General features: G+C 44.8%; 1 protein-coding gene across 2 annotated transcripts in view; it reads right to left on the bottom strand.

Moving 5' to 3' along the window:
* VAC14 (VAC14 component of PIKFYVE complex) overlaps window positions 1-24,820 on the bottom strand; it is a 59,446-nt gene that overhangs the window by 12,530 nt on the left and 22,096 nt on the right. For both annotated transcript variants that reach the window (XM_056525418.1, XM_056525417.1), the window contains exons 6-12: window positions 23,711-23,820; window positions 23,315-23,421; window positions 23,078-23,212; window positions 18,336-18,470; window positions 13,164-13,224; window positions 11,568-11,715; window positions 11,070-11,135 (exon numbers count right to left, since the gene is read on the bottom strand). In XM_056525418.1, coding sequence (XP_056381393.1) covers window positions 11,070-11,135; window positions 11,568-11,715; window positions 13,164-13,224; window positions 18,336-18,470; window positions 23,078-23,212; window positions 23,315-23,421; window positions 23,711-23,820 — 762 coding nt within the window. The remainder of the gene's footprint in view (window positions 1-11,069; window positions 11,136-11,567; window positions 11,716-13,163; window positions 13,225-18,335; window positions 18,471-23,077; window positions 23,213-23,314; window positions 23,422-23,710; window positions 23,821-24,820) is intronic.

Below are 24,820 nucleotides of genomic sequence, written 5' to 3'. Positions count from 1 at the left end.
CCAGGCTATCTTCCCGGCTCCTTTACACTACAGAGCCCTTCAGAAGCTCAAAATCTTGCATCTGCGCCAGGGCCTCAGATACGCGGACGAGGTGCCCCTCTGTCCGGCGGCTATCGAGGAGTTGCACTGGTGGCTTCGTCATGCCATCGAGTGGAACGGCAAAGCCATTTTCAACTCCTGTACGGACATCATCATAGAGTCGGACGCAAGCAGTCTCGGCTGGGGCGCTCGGTGCGGGGAGATTTCCACAGGAGGGACTTGGTCCGTCACGGAGGTCGACCTGCATATCAATGCGTTGGAACTTCTGGCGGCATTTTTTGCAGTCAAGAGCTTCATGCCACATTCGTCCAATTGTTGTGTATTGTTACGCATGGACAATGTGGCGGCGGTTCAGTATGTCAACCGCTTGGGCGGCACCAGGTCCAAGATCCTGGCGGATCTTGCAAAAGATTTCTGGCACTTCTGCCTAGCCCGCAACATTATCCCGGTAGCGGAGTACATTCCGGGGGTCTCCAACACGGTGGCCGATTGTAATTCTCGCTATCTTCTCGACTCCAGCGACTGGCGGTGGGATCGATCCATATTCCTACAGTTGAGGCAGCTTTGGGGTCCGTTATACGTGGCCTTTTTCGCTTCTTGCCTCAACCGCCAGCTACCTCGCTTTTTCAGCTGGAAGCCGGATCCGGAGGCATCTGCGGTAGACGCTTTTCGTCTCATCTGGCCGAGGGGAACGCACTATGCGTTCCCTCCATTCCAGATGATCTCCAGAGTTCTCCTACATACGACGAACCAGAGAGCGACGGTTGTGCTGATCACACCCTGGTGGCCGACACAACCATGGTTTCCTCTCCTTCTGGGGATGGCCGTGGATTATCCCAGACTGATACCCCAATTTTCACACCTTCTCACCAACCCGACCGGGGGTCTCCACCCTCTGGTAGTGGAAGGCAACCTACCTCTCCTAGCGTGGTTGGTTTCGGGGTCCCGGACGCGGATCACGACCTCTCAAGATCGGCTAGGGATCTCCTCGCCCTGGGCCCCCGGGACTAGATCAGCATATCGATCAGCCTGGAGGCTCTGGGTTCGATGGTGTGATCAACGGCAGGTTGATCCCGTACATGCACCTGTGTCGGTAGTGGTGAACTACTTGGCAGATTCTTTTGAATCTGGCAAATCCTATAGTTCCATCAACGTATACCGGTCGGCTATTGCGGCTTACCATTGCCCAGTGGACTCTTTGCCGGTGGGCAAACATCTGCTGGTGTGTAGACTTTTGCGCGGCATAAAATTCAAGCGTCCCCCTCGGCCTAGATATCAGTCGACCTGGGATGTCTCCAGGTTGCTCGATATGTTTGCCTCGTGGGAGGAGAATGACGTACTTTCCTTGAAACTGTTGTCGTATAAACTGACTGTCCTTTTGGTTTCTGTTTGGTTTCCATCAAACGTGTCTCGGATGTGAAGGCTTTGGTCATCTCTAGGCGACAATTTTCGCCTCAGGGAGTCAGATTTTCGGTGGTCCGTAGGACCAAGACAGGTATTCACTAGTTTTTTTACCCGTTTTTCCCCGCTCATCCACGGCTCTGCGTTGTTCGTTGCCTACAGGCGTACGAATCGCAGACTGCCGATCTGCGTTCTCCGCATTTCTCTCAACTCCTTGTCTCTTATGTCAGACCTCATCATCCGGTTACTTCCGCTACTCTAGCGCGCTGGGTGCGTTCTGCCATGGAAATGGCGGGCATAGACGTATCTCTGTTTGGAGCGCACTCTTCCAGGGCTGCTATGGCTACTAAAATAGTCACAGCAGGAGGCTCCCTTTCTGACTTATTGATGGCGGCTGATTGGTCTTCAGAGAGCACCTTTCGCCATTTCTACTTCAGGCCGGAGGAGCATGTTTCCATGTCGGTCTTATGAGGTTATGTCTGGTTATTTGTTTTATTGCTGTCGTCGCTATTTGTTAGCTTTGAACTTGCATAAGATATGAGACTCCTGTCTGATATATAAAACTAGATTTTCCCAGCTTGTGACGGAAAATATTAGTTATATGAAGACAGGAGGCGAGTATCTTCCCTCCCTACCCACCCTATTACGATTCTTTGTTCTCTATTCAGGATATTGAGCGCAGAGGCTGTTTTCCTGAGTACGGATGACCTGTCGGTTTCACGCTGTTTGGGTTCTCTACAGTCCCCGTTGGGACGAAGTTAGGCCTTCATTGGCCTTGTTATCCTGCGGTTCCGGGCCGGCTGGCCGAATATTTGCGGGCCAGTGAAGACGCCCGGATTGAGTTCGTTTTTTCCTGTGCGGTTCTGATTCGCATGAAGAAAGAGGAGGATCTATACGTGGGAAGTCCTTATATAGGGGCTACAGGCTAGGAGTGGCTACTGTGGTCCTGGGACTGCTGGGAGTTGTAGTTTGAAGTTTTTCTTTTACAATTAATTGATTACCGAATTGTTCTGCTATGGGCATTATTAAAGAAAGAATAATGCATAAGATACTCGCCTCCTGTCTTCATATAATATTTTCCGTCACAAGCTAGGAAAATCTAGATTTATGCCACATAAATTAGTTACAAAAGATCTACTTTATGTTGGAATCATTTGATGAATGTCCTTACAGGGCTTAGAGGTGTAGCAGCAAACTTTCATGAACATTTCCTAAAGTTTTTTTTAACTGGTTTTGAGAGGCATGTATACTAGAAACCCCATAAATCACCACAAAAACTGCACCCCTATAAAATCAAAACAGGATTTAGGATACACAGGAAATAAAACAAAGTGAAAGTGACAGAATTATATATATATATTTTTCACAATTCTCAATTTTCTGTAACACAGCAGGTACTAACAAAAAATGAACATGAATTATTCATATACACTCCTCAAAAAAATAAAGATAAACACTTAAACACAATGTAACTCCAAGTCAATCACACTTCTGTGAAATCACACTGTCCACTCACTGATTGACAATCGATTTCACATGCTGTTGTGTAAATCGAACAAACAGGTGGAAATTATAGGCAATTAGCAAGACACCCCCAATAAAGGAGTGGTTCTGCTGGTGGTGTCCACAGACCACTTCTCAGTTCCTATTCTTCCTGGCTGATGTTTTGGTCACTTTGGAATGCTGGCTGTGCTTTCACTCTAGTGGTAGCATGAGACGGAGTCTATAACCCACACAAGTGGCTCAGGTAGTGCAGCTCATCCAGGATGGCACATCAATGTGAGCTGTGGCAAGAAGGTTTGCTGTGTCTGTCAGCATAGTGTCCAGAGCATAGAGGCGCTACCAGGAGACAGGCCAGTACATCAGGAAATGTGGAGAAGGCCGTACATACCTCAATCCACCATCTGTCATAACGAACATGCAAAGTCAGGGTTCTGTCATCAATCCCCCCCCCCCTTTTTTACCATTAGGACAGGGACCAATGAAGGGGCCTACATAGGAGATGTAGATCATCTAAGAGAGACAGTGAGTAGTAATCCTCCAGAGGATGGAGATAAACTTAGAATCTACAATTTATCGTCTCGACATCTAGGGCCGGAAGAGATTAAGTTGCTCTCCAAGGGCCTTTCCTTTACGCCTCTACCCAAATTTGATAGCTTTAATTGGATAAAAGATGTAAATCTTTTTGCACGTAAATTAGCTCTTAAAAAGTGGCATATCCAACTGGACACAGACTCAAGATCACAATTAAGGAGAGACGAGGAGACTAGACACTTGCTCCATGAGCTACTATTAGAGAGTGAAGGCATTGCCGCTGGATTTGAAGCACCATTTACGAACCTCAAACCTAGATCCCTGATGACCCCTCCGTTTTCTCAATACGCTAATATAGAGACTTTTGTGAGTCTCGTTACAGCGGATATTGAGTCCATCCGTCCTCAGAAGCATTTAATTAACTCAAATCTGACACTGGGAGAGCAACAAGCCCTGGAGACATTGAGGGCGGACCCGTCCATAGTCCTCAAGCCCTCTGATAAGGGGGGGAACATGGTGATTATGGACCGGTCTGACTATGTCTCCATGGCAATGGATCCTACTGGTGAATACCTGGCCCAATTTAAAATTTTACTGGCAGATGCCAAAGAACAATTACTTATTTCCACGGATGAACACAAATACCTCTATAATGCACATCCCACGATTGCAACGTTCTATGCGTTGCCAAAAACGCACAAGGACACTACACCTATTCGCGGGAGACCCATAGTGTCAGGCAATAATTGCCTCACCCAGGGTGCCAGTGTCTATATTGATAAGATACTGGCCCCCTTTGTTGTCACTTTACCATCGTTTCTGAAAGACACCAAGGATACTGTATTAAAACTTCAGGACTTATCAGTAACAGAATCAACGACTCTAATGAGCTTAGATGTAGAGAGTCTATACAGTAACATTAGACACGACTTGGGTCTCACAGCTATTTCTAATTTTTTGAGCACTAAGAGCACTTTTTTCACAGCACACAACACTTTTGTTATTAATTTACTCCAATTTATCCTTACTCACAATTATTTTCTATTTAATGGCACTTTCTATCACCAAACACAAGGCACAGCTATGGGGGCTTCCTGTGCACCGACGTATGCTAATTTATTTCTTGGGTGGTGGGAAGACACTATTGTTTTTGATGAGGTTTTTAGTTTTTTCACTGATCACATTATTTTTTGGGGGCGCTTTATCGATGATGTCCTAATCCTTTGGGACGGAGATATTTCACTATTCACAGATTTTGTTCACCAACTTAACACTAATAGTATAGGCATGGTATTCACCAGCGAGGTAGGAGGCAGATCCATTAATTTTCTTGATTTGCACATCTACATAGATGAAGACCTCAAGATACAGACGGAGGTTTTTCGCAAACCTACATCAGCCAACTCGCTCCTTCATTGGAACAGTTGGCACCCGGATCGCCTCAAGGCAAGTATCCCCATAGGACAATATCTACGAGCACGTCGTAATTGCTCAGAGGACGTTAAGTTTGAAGAGGAAAGTAAGAGACTTTTCTCCAGATTTAGACAACGACAATACCCCAGGAAACACCTAAAAAGAGCATACCATCGGGCAAAAGAAACAGACAGAAATTACACACTTAGGTCTGAAACCCGTAGAGATCAAGAAAACCAAATACGATGCATAGGATCCTATGATGGATATACCAACAAGATCATGGGAATCCTTCGCAAACACTGGCATTTGTTGTCGAATGATAGGGATTTGGCACCTGCGATAGGAGCAAAACCGAGCATAACTTTTAGGAGGGGACCTAATTTAAAAGATCTGTTGGTGCATAGTCATCTAGATGTATCTAACACGAACAAAAATTGGCTGAGCAACAAGACGGTTGGCTCATATGCATGTGGACATTGCACCTTTTGTACATATATCATTAAAGGCAAGACTTTTACGAACCCCATAGACTCTCGGACTTATGAGATTAGGCAATTTATGAACTGCAATAGCAAAAACATTATCTATGTGGCCGTCTGCTCATGCCCGAGAATCTATGTGGGTAAAACGACTCAAGAATTTAAGAGACGAATTTCCCAGCATCTAAGCTGCATAAGAACAGCAAAGGACACCCCTATATCTCGTCATATGCAGGCTTGTCATAACAGCAGTTTGAAAGACATACGCTTTGTAGGTCTCTGTCAGTTACGTCTAGGGTAATATAGATTCATTACTACTGAAAGAAGAGGCGAGATGGATACATAGACTTAAAAGTATGGCCCCTTTGGGTCTAAATGAAGGGTTTTCCTTCGCCGCTTTTCTAGATCCGCAATAAGTTATTATGGTTTAAGGCAAACTTGAGATGACAATAAAACACCCCCCATGTATATTATGTCCACTCTGTTAATAAGATGGAAGGTCCCATGGAAACAGGGACTTTGAATGAAGCAGGAGTTAGAACTCTACTCTAAAATTGTTTGCCACTGGTCATTTATCTCCCCAGCACTAAAATTCGATTGAACAACATAGATAATACTTACCTTTATGTTTATGTATGGTCATCCCATCATTTTTAAGATCACATGATGTCGTTAACTAACTATAGGATCATAACCTATTGATTGTGTAATTAACTATATATAGGAATATTCAATGCAGTTAGTGACTGAAAACACCAGTTGACCATATGGTGGTCTCATCCTATGGGACAAATATCCTCCGGGAAAATTTGATACATATGAGTCAGAGTAACTGTATATCTATGCTCCGGAACAGTAACATACATAGAAAATGAATGGACTGTAGATTTCTAAGTCCCAGCGCATGCGCCGTATCTGTCATTGAGTTACACACTGGAAGCGAGCGGAATATTTTCTAAGTCCCCGCGCCTGCGCACCAAATAGGAGGCGATGTTCAAGTCCGGGCGCATGCACGGCAACAGGACAAGCGATCAACTGATCATGTGACTACACACATGATCAGGACATCATAACAATGACGCATCGTGATGATATTAGCTTACGTCATCAGATACGAACAGGTAAACATCAACCTGGTTGGCCATATTCCACACAGGTAAGTGAGGTGGAAAGCACCCATTGGATATAAGGAAAAGAATCAGGGATTGGCCCGGTAGAGTGTCGGGGAGTGATGAGGTAATTAACCTAGGATATAAAAGACAGAGTGAGACACGTGGACGGGTGTTTGCCGCATATTCCTCCTGAGGACGGCGCAGGTGCGCCGAAACTAGTAGAGGAGGCAAATTTCAGATTTTAATCTATTTCACAGATTCCATTTGTTTGGGTACTGCAGACCCATAAGACAGGAAACTACTGGGTTAATCCCAGAATTCATTACTTATCTGGAACTGTGAAATTTGGGGTTTTAATCACTTGTCATCATTTTATATGATAATACAATAAAAGTTATATTTTATTTTGGGGGGTTCACCCTATATGGATTTGTGCTCTGGGCTTAGGCCCCGGGTTTGTGTGATATATATTAGTGGGATCCCTAACCCACCCAGGGGTTCTTCTTGTGGTTGAGGCCGTAGGAGGGGAACAACCCAGCAGCAGGACCGCTACCTCCGCCTTTGTGCAAGGAGAAGCACTGCCAGAGCCCTGCAAAATGACCTCCAGCAGGCCACAAATGTGCATGTGTCCACTCAAACGGTCAGAAACAGACTCCATGAGGGTGGTATGAGGGCCTGCCGTCCACAGGTGGGGGTTGTGCTTACATCCTAACACCGTGCAGGACGTTTGGCATTGCCAGAGAACACCAAGCTTGGCAAATTTGCCACTGGCGCCCTGTGCTCTTCACAGATGAAAGCAGATTCACACTGAGCAAATGTGACAGACAGAGTCTGGAGATGCCGTGGAGAACGTTCTGCTGCCTGCAACATCCTCCAGCATGACCGGTTTGGGGGTCTGTCAGTAATGGTGTGGGGTGGCATTTCTTTGGGGGGCCGCACAGCCCTCCATGTGCTTGCCAGAGGTAGCTTGACTGCCATTAGATACCGAGATGAGATCCTCAGACCCCTTGTGAGACCATATGCTAGTGTGGTTGGCCCTGGTTTCCTCCTAATGCAAAACAATGCTAGACCTCATGCGGCCGGAGTGTCAGCAGTTCCTGCAAGAGGAAGGCATTGATGCTATGGACTGGCCCACCCGTTCCCCAGACCATAATCCGATTGAGCACATCTGGGACATCATGTCTCGCTCCATCCACCAACACCACATTGCACCACAGACTGTCCAGGAGTTGGCTGATGCTTTAGTCCAGGTCTGGGAGGACATCCCTCAGGAGACCATCCGCCACCTCATCAGGAGCATGCTCTGTCATTGCAGGGAGGTCATACTGGCACATGGAGGCCACACACACTACGGAGCCTCATTTTGACTTGTTTTAAGGACATTACATCAAAGTTGGATCAGCCTGTAGTGTGGTTTTCCACTTTGATTTTGAGTGTGACTCCATTTCAAGACCTCCATGGGTTGATGAATTTGATTTCTATTGATAATTTTTGTGTGATTTTGTTGTCAGCACATTCAACTATGTAAAGACAAAAGTATTTCATATGATTAGTTCATTCATTCAGCTCTGGGATGTGTTATCTTAGTGTTCCCTTTATTTTTTTGAGCAGTGTATTATTATTCTGCATATCCCACGTCTGACCCTAGTGTACTGCTTGATTTGCACATGGAAGCACCACATGAATTTTGGGGCCTTCTTCTTAGTAGGGTGTTGAAGGAGTTGAGGTACCAAAACAAACATTCCCCAAAAGACGCCTCATTTAATTTAGCTTGGGGTGTAGTGTGTTTTTGACCCCCACAAAAAAAGTTAAAATATTGCTGCTTCATTCGCAAAGTGGCACTTAAGACCCCCATTTTTGTCATCAGTCAGGGTCACATTGATTGGATCCCCACCAGTCACTTATTATCTTTCTTGTGGATATGGCATAAGTTATAATCTTGGGATCACCCTGTAAAAAAATCATTTTTGTGTTGCCATATTCAGACAGCCATAACTTTTTTTTTTTGGGTGAAGGCTTGTTTTGTTTTTGTTTTTTTGGGCCCAGATGGATGGGCCCATGGCTGGATCAGTAACAGGCACAGAGATACACTTCGACTCATGTGCCAGCAAGGTGGAGGTGGGGTACTAGTATGGGCTGGTGTTATCAAAGATGAACTAGCTGGGCCTTTTCAGGTTAACGATTGGTTTAAAATTAACTCCCAAACCTACTTCCAGTTTTAAATAGACTGTTTCTTCAAGCAGTGGTGTAGGAAGTCTGCATCTTTCAATAAGACCATGCTTTTTATGCAGGACAATGCTCCATTGCATGCATCAAAGTACTCCACTGTGTAGCTATCCAGTAAAGGTCTAGAAGATAAAAAATAATGACCTGGCCTTCTTCTTCATCTGACCTAAACCCTATTGAGAACTTGTGGGCCTTTCTTAAATTGGAGATTTAAGGTCAAGGAAAACAGTACACCTCTCTGAACAGTGACCCGGAGACTGTAGTTGCTGCTGCAGTTTCTTGACCTGTGATTGTCAATGGATGTATATAAACTGACAGATTCCATGAATGGAAGGCTTAGGACTTTTATTGAAAAGAAGGGCAGCTGTATTGGTGACTCCTTTAAGCATACGGAATTACAATCTTTTCACTGAACCACTAAAACATAACGTTTATTCTTTACAATACTAAAAGATCACTTGATCCTAAGACCACCAAACTAAAGAAAATTGCTGCACTGAAGCCAATAAATGTGCAGACTAATAGTCCAAGCAATATAAACAACAGGTGGACAGACCACCAAATCACTCTTACACCAATGAATCACTACATGTTCCAGATATATAGCATCTATAGAGAAGTAACAGGGTGTAGGAGGAGGAAAAAGGTAAGGGCATTGTGGATGAGCACCCCTCTACCTATTACACCCTATACTGATACCCAACAAACGACCCCTAAGCCTACACGGAGTTGTACACCCTAAGAACGGCAGCCAGCACCGGGCCCGACCTCTAAGGCTGGGTTCACACCACGTTTTGTTAAATACAGTTCCCGTATACGGCTGGGAGGAGGGGGCGGGCTTAATCGCGGCGCCCGCACTCATCCATATTCGGGAACCGTATTTAATGCATGTCTATGAGCCGACTGGAGTGAACCGCAGCCTCCGGTCGGCTTCGTTTTCGGCCGTATGCGGTTTCCCGACCGTAGGCAAAAACGCGGTCGACCACGTTTTTGCCTGCGGTCGGGAAACCGCATACGGCCGAAAACGAAGCCGACCGGAGGCTGCGGTTCACTCCGGTCGGCTCATAGACATGCTTTAAATACGGATCCCGAATACGGCTGAGTGCGGGCGCCACGATTAAGCCCCGCCCCCCTCCTCCCAGCCGTATACGAGAACCGTATTTAACAAAACGTGGTGTGAACCCACGTTTATCCAATCCCTGAGCACTAAAGCAAACCAAGAGAGACATAGACTATATACTCTTCACCTCTTTTGGATGGGGGGAAAAAAATAGATAACATATTGACACACACTAAGGGTAAATATCACCCTGTATCAGTATGCTCATTCATATATGCTAGTTGAATGCCATGTGTCTGGCAGGCGCTCAAGTGTCCTGGATGTTCAGCTGTAAGTTTTGCAAGTTATTATAACAGACACCACCAACATGGCGGAAAAACGTAAGAGGCCCAACACAAACACACAACCAGACATCCCCGCACGCACACTTCCCGGCACCCCCCCCAACCCAGCCCCCAAACATAAAGGGCAAGAACGCCTCAAATCAACCTACTGAATCATCCTAATCGGCGAGTCAGCCGAGAGATCTAGCAACAGTCAAGGGGTCCATAGCTTCTCAAATTTCTTAGGGCATTTACGACTCAGGTAGAGAGTCTGGTATAACGGAACATACTTATTTACCAAAGTTGTCCAGCGAGACAGCGGGGGGGGAGGGGGGTAGGACGTGTCCTTCCACGTCATGACTACCACCTTACAGGGCACAAAACAACAGGAAGCGGATCAGCAAGCGTCTATATGTACTAGAGATCAACTCATTAATGAACCCAAGCAAGCCTCAGGGCTAAGAATAAAAGGGAAGTCCAAATGGTCAGCCAAGAACCCCATCACCTCCCTCCAAAAAACAGCGATGACGAGACACTCCCAGACCGCATGCAGAAAGGTACCAACCTCCGAGGAACATCTAAAGCACACGTCAGATGGAGAAAGCCCAATAGTGTAACCCCTTAATTGACTGCCCAAGCATTCCTGTGTCATGTGCATCATAAAACAGAAGAGAACCAGTAGAGCCATCACTCAACAGCAAAAGGAAGGGGCTGGAAAGGTCTATGGAACAGATGGTGTCTAATTAGCATAGCGAGCGCGATGGATTAAAATTTAGCACTTCACTGCTGGATTTATGGATTTTATATTATTGTACTAAATAAACAAAGAATTTTATTCCGGACCAACAAGTGCTGAATCTTTTTCTTTGTTCCCTTCTACCTCCCTACCCTCTTGGGCTGGCACTAGGCATATAACTTAGTGTATACAACTGAGCAGACGCTAGATATGTCAGTATAGTGCAGAATACTCAGTACTCACCTCATCAGACTCATCAGACAACGTTTTCAGCAAGATGGGAAACAGAAGGTCGGTGTGATGGAACATCTGCAGCAAAATGGTAACATGGGTCAGCATGACATTTGCAGGGTTAGGACCCCACCCCCCATGTAAAGGAGAAGACTACAAAGGCAACAATCTATAGTGTCTATATACTGCTGATTTACATTATGTGGACTTTATGGCAATGGCACCATATACACCACTAGAAGGGATGTATGTACAGTCTGTAGACTTAGTAATGTATAAGTGACTATAAACTGCATCCCACTAGGGGCAGTTTTCTGCTTAACAGACCAATATTGCACATCTCAATGTAAAAAGAGATGTACAAACAACGAATGACATGAATGATCATTAAGGCTCATTAAATGAGGGCAGACCACAAGTTTGGTGCTCAGAAGCAGGACCTGCAGGTCTAATACAACCCTTAGTCCTTCACTCCATTGTTGTGTTAGGATCCAAAATAGTGATATGCACCTTGCGAGGAGTCTTGATATATAGATGGTAAAGCCACTTCAGCACACAGATCCGGGTCATCATCCCAGTGCTTGGCTCATGGAGGTACCGGTCCAGTACCTGAACAATGCCGTCCAGATTAAGGGTCACAGCAGCAGCAGCAGGAGAACTGCAGGCCATAAAATAGCATTAATGTATAGATGTGACAGGTCCTGCATCTCCCAATGTGACTAGAAAATCGGGGGTGCGAACAAATCATATGAGAAGATGCAACAACTATCTGACCTCTGCTGCCACTAATATTCCAAAATAACAGTTATAACTATGAGATAAGGGGGCATTCCCTTCATGATTTGTGCCTCCAAGGCAAAGGCTCCATTCAAATCAATGACCGAAAGTAGTCACCGGTTTTGAGATTTTGCTGACATATCCATGCGTCAGAGGCACAGATCGTGATGTGGAATTGGCCTTACAGCTTCTTTCTGTTGCTCTAGTCCCTCAGGGTTAACTTGCCTTTGTAATTGCCTTGTTAGCCGGAAGAGTAGCGACCTGTCATAAGCCTTTCATGCTCATAGCGCCATTGTTATGGTAATGTAGGATAATAACTACAGGAATCCTCACAACCTCCCCTCACTGCAGGCACAGTCTCTATTAGAAAACCTTCATTACTTTGCAATTAGATATTCTGCACCTAACAGAATTTGTATTTTGATCCTTTACTGTATGATCTCTACTTGCTGTCAGTGAATGGAAACATCCTTGTTTGTTTCATCCAGAGGCAATGGTACTTATCATAGCTGAGAATGTGTTACACTGTATTTAGTCTACAAATCTAGAATGCATTCCAAGCCACTGTATTGTGTGTGATGGTTGGGAATAATTCAATGTGTCCTTGAACAGGCTCTAGTGTAACCTGCCAACACTGCCATATACCCCTGAAAACACAAGTGGAAAGGGGGGGATACTTGTTGACAGAGTGTTATGAATCAGTATTCCAGTGTCAACACACACGAAAGATGAACTCTATCCTGGAACATTGGCATGACATGAGGTATAAGATCAGTAGGTCTGTCTTGAGAAGAGCTTACTCTCCACTCCTTTCTGTCATCAAGACTCAGGTTATTCTGTCCACCTTCCCCAATGCTATACACTGCAACTATGTAAGTACAAGTCCAGACACTTAGATTAAAACCAGGATATTTTAGGCTTGAACTGTCTTCACGTTCTACCTTTACAAGGCTCTGAATCCAGAATCAAATCACACAACTAAACAACTCCACCTGCCTGCAGGAATCCAGAGTGTACAGAGAACTTTTCAGTGGTCCATTACATCCACATTATTATTTGCTGCACGATGACAGAGAGAAAACTCAGTGGAGGAAATGAAGACGTGACTGTAATAATGATGGGGAGTGAGATTCCCGACCCACTAAGCATTGTATCCATGACAAGAGAGGACTTGGCAGACAGGCAGAAAAGTGTAAGCTCTCACTGCCACCTGGTGGTCAGCAGATAGAACTGCAGGAGTGAAAGTAAATGTTCACATTCCTTATTTCCCAGTATTCAAAATGACTTCCCCTCCCCAGTGCAGGATGCTTGAATTATGGACCCCCTCACCTTCTGGGTGCAAACACATTTATATTGTCCAGACTGGAGTCATTGTCTGTATCAGGAGTTCCTGCAAACAAACAGAAGTATCAGTAACTACAATAGGTCTTTTCTTTTTATTTCTAATGCTAAATCAATGGGAAACAGATTATGTTTTATGCCAGTGGTCTCCAACCTGCGGACCTCCAGATGTTGCAAAACTACAACTCCCAGCATGCCCGGACAGCCAACGGCTGTCCGGGCATGCTGGGAGTTGTAGTTTTGCAACATCTGGAGGTCCGCAGGTTGAAGACCACTGCTTTATGCCATACAGCAGAATATATTTTAGCACCTATTAAAGGGGTACTCCCGAGGAAAACTTTTATTTTTAAATCAACTGGTGCAGGAAATTAAACAGATTTGTAAATCACTTCTATTAAAAAAATCCTAATCCTTCCAGTAGTTTTTAGGGGCTGTATACTAAAGAGAAATCCAAAAAAGAAATGCTTTTCCTGTGATGTCCTGACCACAGTGCTCTCTGTGACCTCTGCTGTCTATTTTAGGAACTGTCCAGAGAAGCATATGTTTGCTATGGGGATTTTCTTCTTCTCTGGACAGTTCCTAAAATGGACAGCAGAGGTCAGCAGAGAGCACTGTGGTCAGGACATCACAGGAAATGCATTTCTTTTTGGATTTCCCTTTAGTATACAGCCCCTAAAAAGTACTGGAAGGATTGCGCTCCCGTATCCTGCTGTATGCGGTCACGTATCCTGCTGTATGCTGTATGCGGTCACGTATGTAATTCATTTCAATGAGCCGACCACGGTTTTAGGTCCGGTAGAAAACAGCATGCGGGGGAAAAATTTGCCAACCGGTTCACTCCGGTCGGCTCATTCAAATTACATACGGCACCGCATACAGCAGGATACGGGAGCGCAAGTTTTTAGCTCTCCCCTGCCGTATGGGGAAAAACGTGATGTGAACCCAACCTAATACAGTTGTGCTTTTGTTTTACAGTAACCACACCTGAAGCTTTGATCCATCAGTGTAACCTCTTCTGACTGGACCCAGAGGTGTCACATAACACTGCAGACATGGAGAAAGCCTCCTCGTACATGAACTCCCAGACACATACACACATAGTGGACACTTTCTCCACAACATGGACAAAGTATTTACTGTAGACATCCCACTCTAAACCAATAGACATAGCACTCCAATGTTAAAAACATAGCTAATTTATTTAACCCCCAATCCAGTGATGCAATGTTTCAGGAACCCACATGTAGTCATGTTGGTATCCAAAATGTTGCATCACTGGGTTGTTGAATGAAATAAATAAGCTACTTTTTTTTTTTTTTTTTACAACCAACATTGAAGCGCTGCTGCTATCTTCTACTTGGTGTTATCTGGAGGCCTGTGACCAGGGCCATATAGCTGTTTGCACTTGTCCAGCACTATTGGGATGGTTCTGCTCTCTTGGGATTTGTATCCCTTTGCAGTTATAACAGCTTCCTCTCTTTACTTTCTACAAGCCTTTGGAGTAGGTCTGTGGGAACTTTTCACAAAAGCATGTATGAGGTCCGTGGCTGATGGTGCCGGCTCACATCTCCATTCTAGTTTACTCCAAAGGTTTTGAATAGGGATGAGGTCAGAGCTCAGTGCTGGCCATTAAGTTTTTCCCCACCAATTTCACCCAACCATGCCTTTATGAAACTTCCTATGTGCACAGTCATGTTGGAACAGAAAAAGGCCAAACTTAAACTAATCCCATAAGTTGGAGGCATGCAATTGTTTAAATGTCTTGGTATGCTAAAGCATTAAAGGACAACTGTAGTGATCAAAAATCCCTGCCCAAATGTTCCCCAAACAAAAGTTATACAATTCAGTCAATTAGTCCTATTTACCTATATGCAGCCGTTTCTGAGATATTAGAGTTGCCAGCATAGCCCAGTAGTCCTGCGTCCGTCCCCTATTCATTACATTGCAGCCGCCATCTTGGGGACGGAGATCTCTTCCTCCCAGCAGTGTTTGTGCTCCCCCTAGCCTCTGTCAGGTCCTCCCTGCTTATGCATATGCATGAGCGGGTGCTTTCTGAGGCAGCCATAGGCTCATCCTCAGAAACGCCCCTATCTGTAAGATTGAAGCAGGGGGAGAATGAGGACGTCCACAGCTCCTCCCCCCTCCCCTGCTCAGTCTACATAGGACCTCACTTATCACCGGGAGGATTCAAGTTTTCATGGGGGAAACACAGAGCAAACCACAGAGCAGGGAGGGGAGGACGTGTGTGTGAAGGAGACATATTATACTGCACGGGCTGGTGGTGTATACAGGGAATAAATATCATACTGGAGATGATTCTGTGTGTGAGGGGGGGGACTACTGAATGACACATGCTGGGAGTTGTAGTCCCTGTTATGTGTGTGTGTATGCCAGTGTTTCCCAACCAGGGAATGCTGGGAGTAGTAGTTTTGCAACATCTGGAGGCACCCTGGTTGGGAAACACTGGTGTATGAACTACAACTCCCAGGAGATTACAGAGATACAATAGAGGTGTTGGTGAACTACAACTCCCAGCCAGGAGACTACAGAGATACAATAGAGGTGTTGGTGAACTACAACTCCCAGGAGACTACAGAGATACAATAGAGGTGTTGGTGAACTACAACCCCCAGGAGACTACAAAGATACAATAGAGGTGTTTGTGAACTACAACCCCCAGGAAACTACAGAGATACAATAGAGGTGTTGGTGACATACAACTCCCAGGAGACTACAGAGATACAATACAGGTGTTGGTGAACTACAACTCCCAGGAGACTACAGAGATACAATAGAGGTGTTGGTGAACTACAACTCCCAGGAGACTACAGAGATACAATAGAGGTGTTGGTGAACTACAACCCCCAGGAGACTACAGAGATACAATATAGGTGTTGGTGAACTACAACTCCCAGGAGACTACAAAGATACAATAGAGGTGTTTGTGAACTACAACCCCCAGGAGACTACAGAGATACAATATAGGTGTTGGTGAACTACAACTCCCAGGAGACTACAGAGATACAATACAGGTGTTGGTGAACTACAACTCCCAGGAGACTACAGAGATACAATAGAGGTGTTGGTGAACTACAATTCCCAGGAGACTACAGAGATACAATATAGGTGTTGGTGAACTACAACTCCCAGGAGACTCCTGATACAATAGAGGTGTTGGTGAACTACAACACCCAGGAGACTACAGAGGTACAATAGAGGTGTTGGTGAACTACAACTCCCAGGAGACTACAGAGATACAATAGAGGTGTTGGTGAACTACAACTCCCAGGAGTCTCCTGATACAGTAGAGGTGTTGGTGAACTACAACTCCTTTATACACTCAAACAGCAGAAAGCTGACATGGCATGCTTGGATGTATAGTCTTACAACAGCTGGAGTCACCTCTCTAACTCCAAGCATGCACATACAGCAGAAAGCTGACAGGGCATGCTGGGATTTGTAGTCTTGCAACAGCTGGAGGCACCACTGGAATTCCCAGCATGCCCGAACAGCATATAAAATAACTGGGCATGCTTGGAGTTGTAGTTGTGAAAAAGATGGAGGGACCCCTATCAGGACAGTTTTATAGACAAACAATTATGTTTTTTTACCATTTTTACTTTCACTATCCACTCTCCAGAGCCCACACTACAGTGAGCACGGAGGCAGCTGCTTCATCACTGGACAGGAGCAGCATGGGGAGGGGGAGATGAGCAGAAGGGGAGGGTGTATGCATAGGGAAGGGAGATGTGGGCGTTACAATATAATAATTTGCTCGGGGGGGGGGGGGGATAGAACAGGGGGAGGGCAGCAGCTTACAGGAAGTAAGCACAAGGCATGATGGGAGATGTAGTTTTATTTTCACTTCTCCTCTGTAATTCGTGTGCTGATAACAGGAGAACGACTGGGCCAATTTTGATGGGGGAGACATCGTTGGAAAGGTCTTTCAAAGACCTATTAAATGAGGTAAAAAAAAGTTTTTTTGCCCAGCACTGCAGATGTCCTTTAAGAATTCCCTTCACTGGAACTAAGGGGACTAGCCCAACTTATGAAAAACAACCTTTACACATCAAACTTTACAAGTGGCACAATGTAGTCAGGCAGGTAATGTTTTCCTGGCATTTGCCAAACCTAGACTCCTCTATCAAAATGGCAGATAGAGAAGCGTGATTCATTACTCCACAGAAGACACTTCCACTACTATATAGTGTCCAGAGGGGGCGTGCTTTATACCACTACACCCGACACTTCACTATTGATCATGAAACATCTATGAAGGAAGACATTTTACAAAGTAACTTGTAGTGGTGGGATCCTGTCACAGTACCATGCTGGAATTCAGAACAACCTATTCTTTCACGGAGGTAAAGGCTGACTGCATGATCATCACCAGCATGGCTGTGTCTGTGCTCTTACCTGTTTGAAATAATAAATCAAACAAGAGTCAGATTGGAGCCTGTAACAAAACCTTCGCTCTATTACAGGCTCCAATGTGACTCTTGTTCGATGCAGCGTAGGAGGACGAAGTATGTGGCTTAGCTGGATTCCTGCTTGTTATTTATATGCTTGATTTAGAATTTTTTTGTCAATGGAATGAAATGAAAACCCGAATTCAATGAGAAGCTGTGTTCCAATGCTCTGTACTTATAGGGGGAGATTTATCAAAACCTGTCCAGAGGAAAAGTTACCCAGTTGCCCATAGCAACCAATCAGATCACTTCTTTCATTTTGCAGAGGCCTTGCTAAAAATGAAAGAAGCGAGCTGATTGGTTGCTATGGGCAACTTTCCCTTTGCACGGGTTTTAATAAATCTCAACATAGTGTAGGTGTGTGCACATATTTCTACAGCAAATCTCATATATTGTGAATGTAGGCTTACAGACTGAACTTTATTGTGGTTGTATGGCAGTACTGCACTCCAGCCACATCTACACATGGTCTTGCAGTTTTTGATTTATATGGCACCTCTCATTTGTGTATATAGCCAAACAAAGCCACAACAGGACTAAGTGCGTGTCACTGCATCTACTCCTAGTTTCAGTTATAGGGAAACTGTTCTGCACAGCATTTCTTCTATTTAGGATCTGCCTACAAGCAAAGATACAGTCTGGTGCTTTCCAGGGGAAGCCATATTTACCCATATATCTATTACAGCCTTACCCCGATCAGTAGCCTCTTGATAGGATGGCAGTTCATCCTGACTTGGCAACTGACTCGTGTCATCACTCTCATCATCCTCTGGTGTCACAAGCTTCATCAGGGTCAGGTTACACACATTAGCCACTTCCTTAATACCTGGAGTCATAAGATGTAAGGAGGAAACAGGAGGAGAAGCCATTAACCCTTTAAGGACCCAGACCATTTTCACCTTAAAGGGGTACTCCGCCCCTAGACATCTTATATGGCATAGACTCGTATTGAGGGGGGCGGGCCGTGACATCACGAGGGGCGGAGCCGTGATGTAACAATGCTCCGGCCCCTGTACTGCCCGTCATTACGTGCAGAGCAAACTCGCTCTGTGCAGTAATAACAGCGGGGTGCCGCAGCGGCAATCCCGATGGTCCCCAGCAGCGGAACCGCGGCGATCTAACATCTTATCCCCAATCCTTTGGATAGGGGATAAGATGTCTAGGGGCGGAGTACCCCTTTAAGGACCCGGCCATTTTTTGCACATCTGACCACTGTCACTTTAAGCATTAATAACTCTGGGATGCTTTTACCCTTCATTCTGATTCAGAGACTGTTTTTTTGTGACATATTCTACTTTATATGTTAGTGGTAAGTTTTTGTCGATACTTGCATCTTTTCTTGGTGAAAAATTCCAAAATTTGATGAAAAATTTAAAAGTTTTGCATTTTTTTTTTACTTTGAAACTCTCTGTTTATAAGGAAAATGGACATCCCAAATAAATTATATATTGATTCACAAATACAATGTCTACTTTATGTTTGCATCATAAAGTTGACATGTTTTTACTTTTGGAAGACATCAGAGGGCTTCAAAGTTCAGCATCAATTTTCCAATTTTTCACAAAATTTTCAAATTCAGAATTTTTCAGGGACCAGTTTAGTTTTGAAGTGGATTTGAGGGGCCTTCATATTAGAAATACCCCATAAATTACCCCATTATAAAAACTGCACCCCCCAAAGTATCCAAAATGACATTCAGAAAGTGTGTTAACCCTTTAGGTGTTTCACAGGAATAGCAGCAAAGTGAAGGATGAAATTCAAAATCTTCATTTTTTACACTTGCATGTTCTCGTAGACCCAGTTTTCGAATTTTTACAAGGGGTAAAAGGAGAGAAATCTTCCTAAAATTTGTAACCCAATTTCTCTCGAGTAAGGAAATAGCTCATATGTGTATGTCAAGTGCTCTGTGCGTGCACTACAAGGCTCAGAAGGGAAGGAGCGACAATGGGATTTTGGAGAGTACGTTTTTCTGAAATGTTTTTGGGTGGCATGTCACATTTAGGAAGCCCCTATGGTGCCAGAACAGAAAAAAACAAAAAACAAATAAACATGTCATACTATTTTGGAAACTACACCCCTCTGGGAATGTAACTAGGGGTCCATTGAGCCTTAACACCCCACAGGTGTTTGACAACTTTTTGTTAAAGTTGGATTTGTAAATGAATAATTTTTTTTTTTTTTTTTTTTTACACAAAAATGCATTTTTTTCCCCAAATTTTACATTTTTACAAGGGGTAATAGGAGAAAATGTCCCCCAAAATTTGTAACCCCATCTCTTCTGAGTATGGAAATAGCCCCTGTGTGGACGTCAAGTGCACTGCGGGCGCACTACAATGCTAAGAAGAGAAGGAGTCACATTTGGCTTTTGGAAAGAAAATTTTGCTGAAATGGTTTTTGGGGGGCATGTCACATTTAGGAAGCTCCTATACTGCCAGAACACCAAAAGAAAAAACACATGGCATAATATTTTGGAAACAAAACCCCTCAAGGAACATAACAAGGGGTACAGTGAGCCTTAACACCTCACAGTGTTTGAGACTTTTCATTAAAGTTGGATGTATAAATGAAAAATATTTTCACTAAAATGCAGTTTTTTCCCCAAATTTTACAAGGGATAATAGGAGAAAATGCCCCCCAAAATTTGTAACCCAATTTCTTCTGAGTATGGAAATACCCCATGTGTGGACACCAAGTGCTCTGCTGGTGCACTACAATTCTCAGAAGGGAAGGAGCGCCATTGATCGTTTGGAGAGAGAACTTGGTAGGAATAGAAGTCAGGGGCCTTGTGCATTTACAAAGCCCCCCATGGTGCCAGAACAGTGGACCCCCCCACCATGTGACCATATTTTGGAAACTACACCCCCCACAGAATTTAATAAGGGGTGCAGTGAGCCTTCACACCCCACTGGCGTTTGACAGGTCTTTGGAACAGTGGGCTGAGCAAATGAAAAATTACATTTTTCATTTTCACGGACCACTGTTCCAAAAATCTGTCAGACACCTGTGGGGAGTAAATGCTCACTGCAGCCCATATAACATTCTGTGAGGGGTGTAGTTTCCAAAATGGGGTCACATGAGGGTTTTGTAAACACAAGTTGCCTTCAATTCCGGACAAATTTTCTATCCAAAAGTCCAATGGCGCTTCTTCTCTTCTGAGCATTGTAGTGCACCCGCAGAGCACTTTACATCCACATATGGGGTATGTTCTTACTCAGAAGACATGGGGTTAAAAATTTTGGGGGGCATTTTTTCCTATTTTCTCTTGTGAAAATGAAAAATTTAGAGTAACATCAGCATTTTAGTAAAAAAAATTTTTTTTCTGTTTTCCCATCCAACTTTAATGAAAATTCATCAAACACCTGTGGGGTGTTAAGGCTCACTATACCCTTTGTCATGTTCCATGAGGGGTGTAGTTTCCAAAATGGGGTCACATGTGGGTATTTATTTTTTTGCGTTTGTCAGAACCGCTGTAAAATCAGCCACCCCTGTGAAAATCACCAATTTAGTCCTCAAATGTACATAGTACGCTCTCACTCCTGAGCCTTGTTGTGCGCCCGCAGAGCATTGTACGCCCACATATGGGGTGTTTCCGTACTCAGGAGAAATTGCGTTACAAATTTTGGGGGCATTTTTCCTTTTACCTCTTGTGAAAATAAAAAGTATGGGGCAACACCAGCATGTTAGTGTAAACATTTTTTTTTTTTTACACTAACAGGCTGGTGTAGACCTCAACTTTTCCTTTTCATAAGGGGTAAAAGGAGAAAAAGCCCCCCAAAATTTGTAACACAATTACTCCAGAGTACGGAAATACCACATATGTGGCCCTAAACTGTTTTCTTGAAATACGACAGGGCTCAAAAGTGAGAGAGCACCATGCGCATTTGAGGACTAAATTAGGGATTGCATAGGGGTGGACATCGGGAATCACTGGAGTAGAATACCCCTAACAGGGTGCCTCCAGCTGTTGCTAAACTCCCAGCATGCCTGGACAGTCAGGGGCTGTCGGGAAATGCTGGGAGTTGTCGTTTGCAACAGCTGGAGGCTCCGTTTTGGAAACACTGCTGTACGATATGTTTTCATTTTTATTGGGGGGGGAGGCAGTGTAAGGGGGTATATATGTTGTGTTTACCCTATATTTTGTGGTAGTGTAGTGTAGTGTTTTTAGGGTACATTCACACGGGGGGGGGGGGGGGGGGGAGCGGGGGGTTTACGTTGAGTTTCCCGCTAGGAGTTTGCGCTGTGGCGGAAAATTAGCCGCAGCTTAAACTTGAAGCAGGAAACTCACTGTAAACCCGCCCGTGTGAATGTACCCTGTACATTCACATGGGGGGCAAACTTCCAGCTGTTACAAAACTACAACTCCCAACATGCACTGACAGACCGTGCATGCTGGGAATTGTACTTTTGCAACAGCTGGAGGCACACTGGTTGGGAAACCTTTAGTTAAGTTCTGTCATCTAACTCAGTATTTTCCAACCAGTGTGCCTCCAGCTGTTGCAAAACTACAACTCCCAGCATGTACTGATCGCTGAAGGGCATGCTGGGAGATGTAGTTATGCAACAGCTGGAGGTACGCAACTAAAACTCCCAGCATGGCGAGTAAGCTGTTTGCTGTTCGTGCATGCTGGGAATTGTAGTTTTGCAAGATTTAGATGGCCACAGTATAGAGATCACTGCACAGTGATCTCTGAACTGTAGACCTCCAGCTGTTTCAAAACTACAAATCCCAGCATGCCCAAACAGCAAACCGCTGTCTGGGCATGCTGAGAGTTGTAGTTTTGCAACATCTGGAGGGTTACAGTTTAGAGACCACTGTATAGTGGTCTCCAAACTGCAGCCCTCCAGATGTTGCTAGGCAACTCACGGCTTCTGTAGTCTGCAGCACGCCGCACCATGGAGCCAGCCACACGTCATCGCCGCCCGCCGATCACCGCCGCCGATCGTCGCCTCCACCTCCGCCGATGTTAAGTGGACCTTAGGGGCCGTTCACCATCGGTTCCCCTGCTCTGTCCGGACTACAGTGGGTGGGCAGAGCGGGGGAACCGAGGGATAGGGATAGCAGGGATAGGAGGTGTGGCACCCCTGCCACCTCACTCCTATCCCATCAGGGGGGATTGTGGGTGTCTTGGACACTCCCGATCCCCCTTATTTTCTGGGTCACCGGAGACCCGTATGACCCGGAATCGCTGGTGTGAATCACCGACATGGGTGGGTCTCGGGACCCCCCTGGGCATTTGCACGGGATGCCTGCTGATAGATATCAGCAGTCATCCCAGTCCGATCCCCGCCCGGACCGAAATTCCCCACGGGCGTACGGGTACGCCCTGGGTCCTTAAGTACCAGGGAGCGAAGGCGTACCTGTACGCCCTGGGTCCCTAAGTGGTTAAATGACTAGTAAATTGTGAGGTGCAGAAACAACCCATAAAAGGATACTCTTTTTACGATCATCATATGACAGACAAGGCAACACTGCAGTCAAGATCCCAGAGGAATATGGAAGCATCACTCTCCCAGCCAACTGCAAGAACTCTCGCATCCAGGACATGGCGGTCAGCTGTATTAGGTCATCTGCAAACAAAGACAACATACTGTAAGTGAGAAAAACCTCTGTTGCCTACAGCTAGAGCTATAACTTTGTCAGGATGGAGTAAGACACTGTTGGGCACTCACCGGACGACTGGCAGTGAATTACCAGGATGTTGGCCATCTCTGCAAACTTCACACTGTCTGGCAACTTCTTAATCTCCTTTAGGAACTCCCCAAGAGATACCTCGCACCTGAAAGAACAAACTGGCCAGTTCTAGCAAAGCTCAGGCAGTCCGGCACTACTACCCCCACCAACCTCCAGTAACTACCTCTGCCTAGCACACACAACAGGGTTTACACTTTCTGGCATAAGGAGACAGAGCACTTGAGATCATGACTGAACACTGTATGAAATAAGGGGAGGGGGCAGTTGATATAGTGTGATAGAGAAAAACTGAGTAGAGATGGAACTTAAAATGAAAGTTCCCCTATATGTCATGTGATTGGAGAGATGGGCAACAGACTCATATATACACTTACATTTTCCGGATCTCTTTACTGTTATCTCCAAGTATCTGAAATAGACCATCCAGAATCTCCGGCAAATATTCCAGCAAATTAATGTCAGGAACATTTTCCAGAACAAGGATCTAAGAGGAAAGCGATATGACAAACTGAATAATCTCACATTCTGTTAGAAGAATTTCCACATCTGTTAGGATCCAGTCTTTCACATTAGATCTTACTACTACCAAAGAATCCAGTAACCAATAACAGAATCTAGTACTGACAGAATCTAGTTACCCACATCAGATCCCAGTACTGCAAGGATCCAGCCACCTACAGTACATGATATTCTAGTACCGGTGACCCAGTCACATACATCACATTACACATTACCAGATCCAGTCATCGTTGCCTCCTCGAGGCAGTAAGTAAAAACTTCACTTGCTCTTTTAAGGTTAAGTGGAAGGCAGATCTGAGGACAACTGCTGATGATGATGCTTGGGTAGACATTCTTGTGGTCATTCCTCAATGATCTTACAGATATACTTTTATCTACATAGGTTTACAGAATGCTGTCCCTCTTACAGAAAATTGAGTACAGGGCTGATGATAAATGTATCAGGAATCTAGAGCGGACCTTATGCACATGGTGGGGAACTGTCCAAGACTATGAAGGTTTTGGACTGCTGTGGTAGCATTTATTAATTCTGATTATCACTGTTCTAACATTAGACCATTTATCCTGTGTGTTGGCTTCCAATCTTCCTGTAATGGACAGCCACCAGCTTGCTGTCCTTAGGCAACTCTACCAGGCCCACAAAATTATTGCAGCTCATTGAGAGGATACTGTTCCTCCCTCTTTATTGGAATATAAGTCCTGGGAAAAAATTGTGGGAACTCACCAAAGATTTCCACTCAAGGGCTGGTCCTGCAGGACTCTTGCTAATGGGAATAGTGTTCCCACTGTGCTGTGGTAAAAGTGCAGGAACTCAGTTTCCATGCGTTCCTGCAGGACTTGAGCCCTGAATATAAGATAAGAGTATAAATGCCAACCTTGGCCTTGAACAATTTGTTTATCAAAAAAAAGAGGTGCCCTGTAAAATTTTTTTAGTGATCTGAGCCCCATGGATTGATACTACTGGC

Source organism: Hyla sarda, chromosome 6 (genome assembly GCF_029499605.1).
Source record: "Hyla sarda isolate aHylSar1 chromosome 6, aHylSar1.hap1, whole genome shotgun sequence".
NCBI lineage: Eukaryota > Metazoa > Chordata > Amphibia > Anura > Hylidae > Hyla > Hyla sarda.
Note: the sequence above shows the minus strand (reverse complement) of the source record. Positions and strands in the feature narration are given on the sequence as shown.